Source organism: Mus pahari, chromosome 19 (genome assembly GCF_900095145.1).
Source record: "Mus pahari chromosome 19, PAHARI_EIJ_v1.1, whole genome shotgun sequence".
In the NCBI taxonomy this organism is placed as follows: Eukaryota; Metazoa; Chordata; class Mammalia; order Rodentia; family Muridae; genus Mus; species Mus pahari.
The window spans coordinates 53,673,284-53,676,390 of record NC_034608.1 but is presented as its reverse complement, the minus strand read 5'-3'; the positions used below and the strand labels follow the sequence as shown (position 1 = coordinate 53,676,390).

Below are 3,107 nucleotides of genomic sequence, written 5' to 3'. Positions count from 1 at the left end.
TTCCTCTTCCTCTTCCTCTTCCTCTTCCTCTTCCTCTTCCTCTTCCTCTTCCTCTTCCTCTTCCTCTTCCTCTTCCTCTTCCTCTTCCTCTCCTCCACTTTCTCCACCCCGGGCCTCTCTCTCCCTTCCCTTTCCCCTTCCCTTTCCCTTCCCTTCTCCTTTCTTTCCCTGTTCCCCATCTATATAGACTTATCATTTACTTTATGCCTCTCTATCAGGGCTGTTGAATTTAAATTTTCTCTGATGCATGTATATTTTATCTCTCTGGGAAATGAGTAAGTAATCCTCTGTTCCCTTTTTCGGTTAATCATCACAGTTCCTTCCATAAACACCCAAGGAGACAATACACACGCCCTTCCCACTTTTAGGCTTGGCTGAGGGCAGACCCGTTGAGGAAGTGAATGAAGAGGAGAACAGTGGCTTTCACAGCCTCCTCCTCTTTTTTTCTGGACCCTGGTGACATCAGAGCAGCATGATTTAAAAGCAGCCCATCTTAGTGCTGAAATAAGCTTTAGAAGTGACGTGCTGGACTTCATTTTATGAGAAACAGAGCTGGTCTGGACTGCTTCAGGCTCTCTCTCAACCTTTCATATTTTAGGAAAACACAGGTCATGTCCCCTGCCACCCCCACCCGCCCCCACCGAGGTATTTGTTATGCGTCGTAACCATGGAGCCCTTTAATCAGTTTGTCTTAGGACCTTGCATTTAAGTGACTTTCTTTTTCCACCACGTGCTTTAAAAAAAAAAAAAAAAAGTTTGCCTGGTGAATGAGACCGGAGTGCCAGGCACAGACTTATTCCAGTATAAGTTATTTATTCTATGGGCTTATGTGCATTTTGAATTTTGATATGTTTGCTTCTTGGTATACCTTCTAAAAGCTTTAAAAGTCATTATTTAAGATCTGTCTATTGAAATTGGCTTCATGTTTTTCCACAACCTTTCCCCATTTAAAGAATGGGCAAATGAGTCAAAATAGGTCTCCAGAGATACTGAGCCGTTACTGCTCAGCTGAGCAGCCCCTCAACCCCCGTGTTTTTAACGTCTTGCACGTGTCTCACGTAAAACTTTTTATTGAAACTACACAAAGTCTTTAAGGTGGAATGATTTCGATAATTAAGATGGCAAATTAGAGAGATTTTTTTTTTTTTTAAGTGCTTAGAAGAAACAGTTCTGTACGCTTAAGGCGCGTGTCGTCTGGAGCCGAAGTCTGAGGTCGATTTAAAAGCATGTTAGTATTGTGGGTGTTTCAAATGTTTTAACTCCCCCACAAGGCAGGAAATACTTGAGGGTAGTGACGCCGGTGGCAGCCCATAATTTCTCCCTTATTAATCTTTAGTATGCTTTCTACAAGTGCCCGTTCAGTGTTTGATGCCCATGTTTGCTTTGGGATGTGGACGTGCCACGTGCATGGAAAATTACTGAGTTGGTGGTGGGAATGCTTGTGTCTTGCAGATGTGCCCAAGGACCAGCGTCTCCAAGCCATCAAGGCGGCCATTATGCTCCTGCCGGACGAGAACCGGGAGGTTCTGCAGACACTTCTCTATTTCTTGAGCGATGTCACAGCGGCTGTGAAAGAAAACCAGATGACTCCCACCAACCTGGCTGTGTGCTTGGCTCCGTCCCTCTTCCACCTCAACACCCTGAAGCGAGAGAATTCTTCTCCAAGGTACAGATCAGATGCAAGGGGCATGTCCAGGCTCTGTTCCCATGAGGTATCACTGACCTTCTAGGGCCGTGTCCTTGTGGTTCTTGTTGGATTCTTACCTGGACTTAGCAAAGGTAGTTAGTCCTGGAATTAAGTCCTGGTATGTCACTGTAAAAGATGACTTGACACAAACAACTTAAGGAAGTGTATTAGTCAGGGTTTTTACTGCTGTGAACAGACACCATGACCAAGGCAACTCTTATAAGGACAATGTTTAATTGGAGCTGGCTTACAGGTTCAGAGGTTCTGTCCGTTATCATCAAGGTGGGAGCATGGCAGCATCTAGGCAGGCATGGTGCAGGAGGAGCTGAGAGTTTTACATCATCTGAAGGCTGCTGGAAAATACTGACTTCCAGGTAGCTAGGATGAGGATCTTAAAGCCCACAACTCACGGTGACACACCTACTCCTACAAGGCCACACCTTCTTATAGTGCCACTCCTTGGCCCCAGCATATACAATCCATCACAGGAAGTAAACATTGACTTTGCTCATGGTTTCAGAGGACTCAAACCATGGTTGGTTGGCCCCCATGTCTTAGGCAGACATCACAGGGCAACAGGAGAGAGGACCTTAGTTACATGGTGACCCAGTGGGGTGGGCCAGAGGGAACACACACGGGACAGAAACAAGATACCCAAGGACCTACTCTCATTGACCTGTTTCCCCCAGCTAAGTCCCACTTCCTAACTTTTCCAAAACCTGCTACAGCAGTACCACCAGCTTGTCACCAATTGTCCTAAGTGTGAACTTCTTGGGGACCTATCCTGCCCAGGCCGCTCTCACTGTTAGCTAACAGAGCAACCCTGTACCTGTCTCCTCTCCTCTCGATCCTTTCTGAAAGCGTAGAGGTCCTGAGAGGGAGCACCACAGAGGTCCTGAGAGGGAGCACCAGAGATCCTGAGAGGGAGCATCATGGGCTTATGTTTTGACGGGGCCAGTGTTGAAGGCAAACCAAAACGTGTCATTTCTGCTGTCCCTGCAAAAAAGCCTTGCAGACTTACTGACCTAAAACTGAGTGGGTGGCTGATCCCCAGAGCCGTAGCCTCTGTGGGATCAGGAAAGACACCTTCCTGGTCTGTTCCTGAAGTTAAAAGCAAAGCAACAAAGGACAGAGGTTCCTGAGCCCGATCTGCTCCTACTTAACATATGGCCTAAGCCAACGGTTGGCAGACATTGATGTCTAGAACACGTGTCTAGAAGGCGAAAGTAGCTTTGGGAAAATTGAAAGAAGCCGAGTGCACACAAAGGCTGATACTCACCAGGACTTACTCTATACCTGACTGTCTTAGCCGAGGTTTCTATTCCTGCACAAACATCATGATCCAGAAACAAGTTGGGGAGGAAAGGGTTTATTCAGCTTACATTTCCATACTACTGTTGATCACCAAAGGATGCAGGAC

General features: G+C 46.5%; 1 protein-coding gene across 5 annotated transcripts in view; it reads left to right on the top strand.

The window, feature by feature from the left end:
- The window catches only part of Dlc1 (DLC1 Rho GTPase activating protein), a 385,995-nt gene that overhangs the window by 374,812 nt on the left and 8,076 nt on the right, over nt 1-3,107 (top strand). For all 5 annotated transcript variants that reach the window (XM_029531786.1, XM_021218956.2, XM_029531785.1 and 2 more), the window contains one exon: nt 1,453-1,666. In XM_029531786.1, coding sequence (XP_029387646.1) covers nt 1,453-1,666 — 214 coding nt within the window. The remainder of the gene's footprint in view (nt 1-1,452; nt 1,667-3,107) is intronic.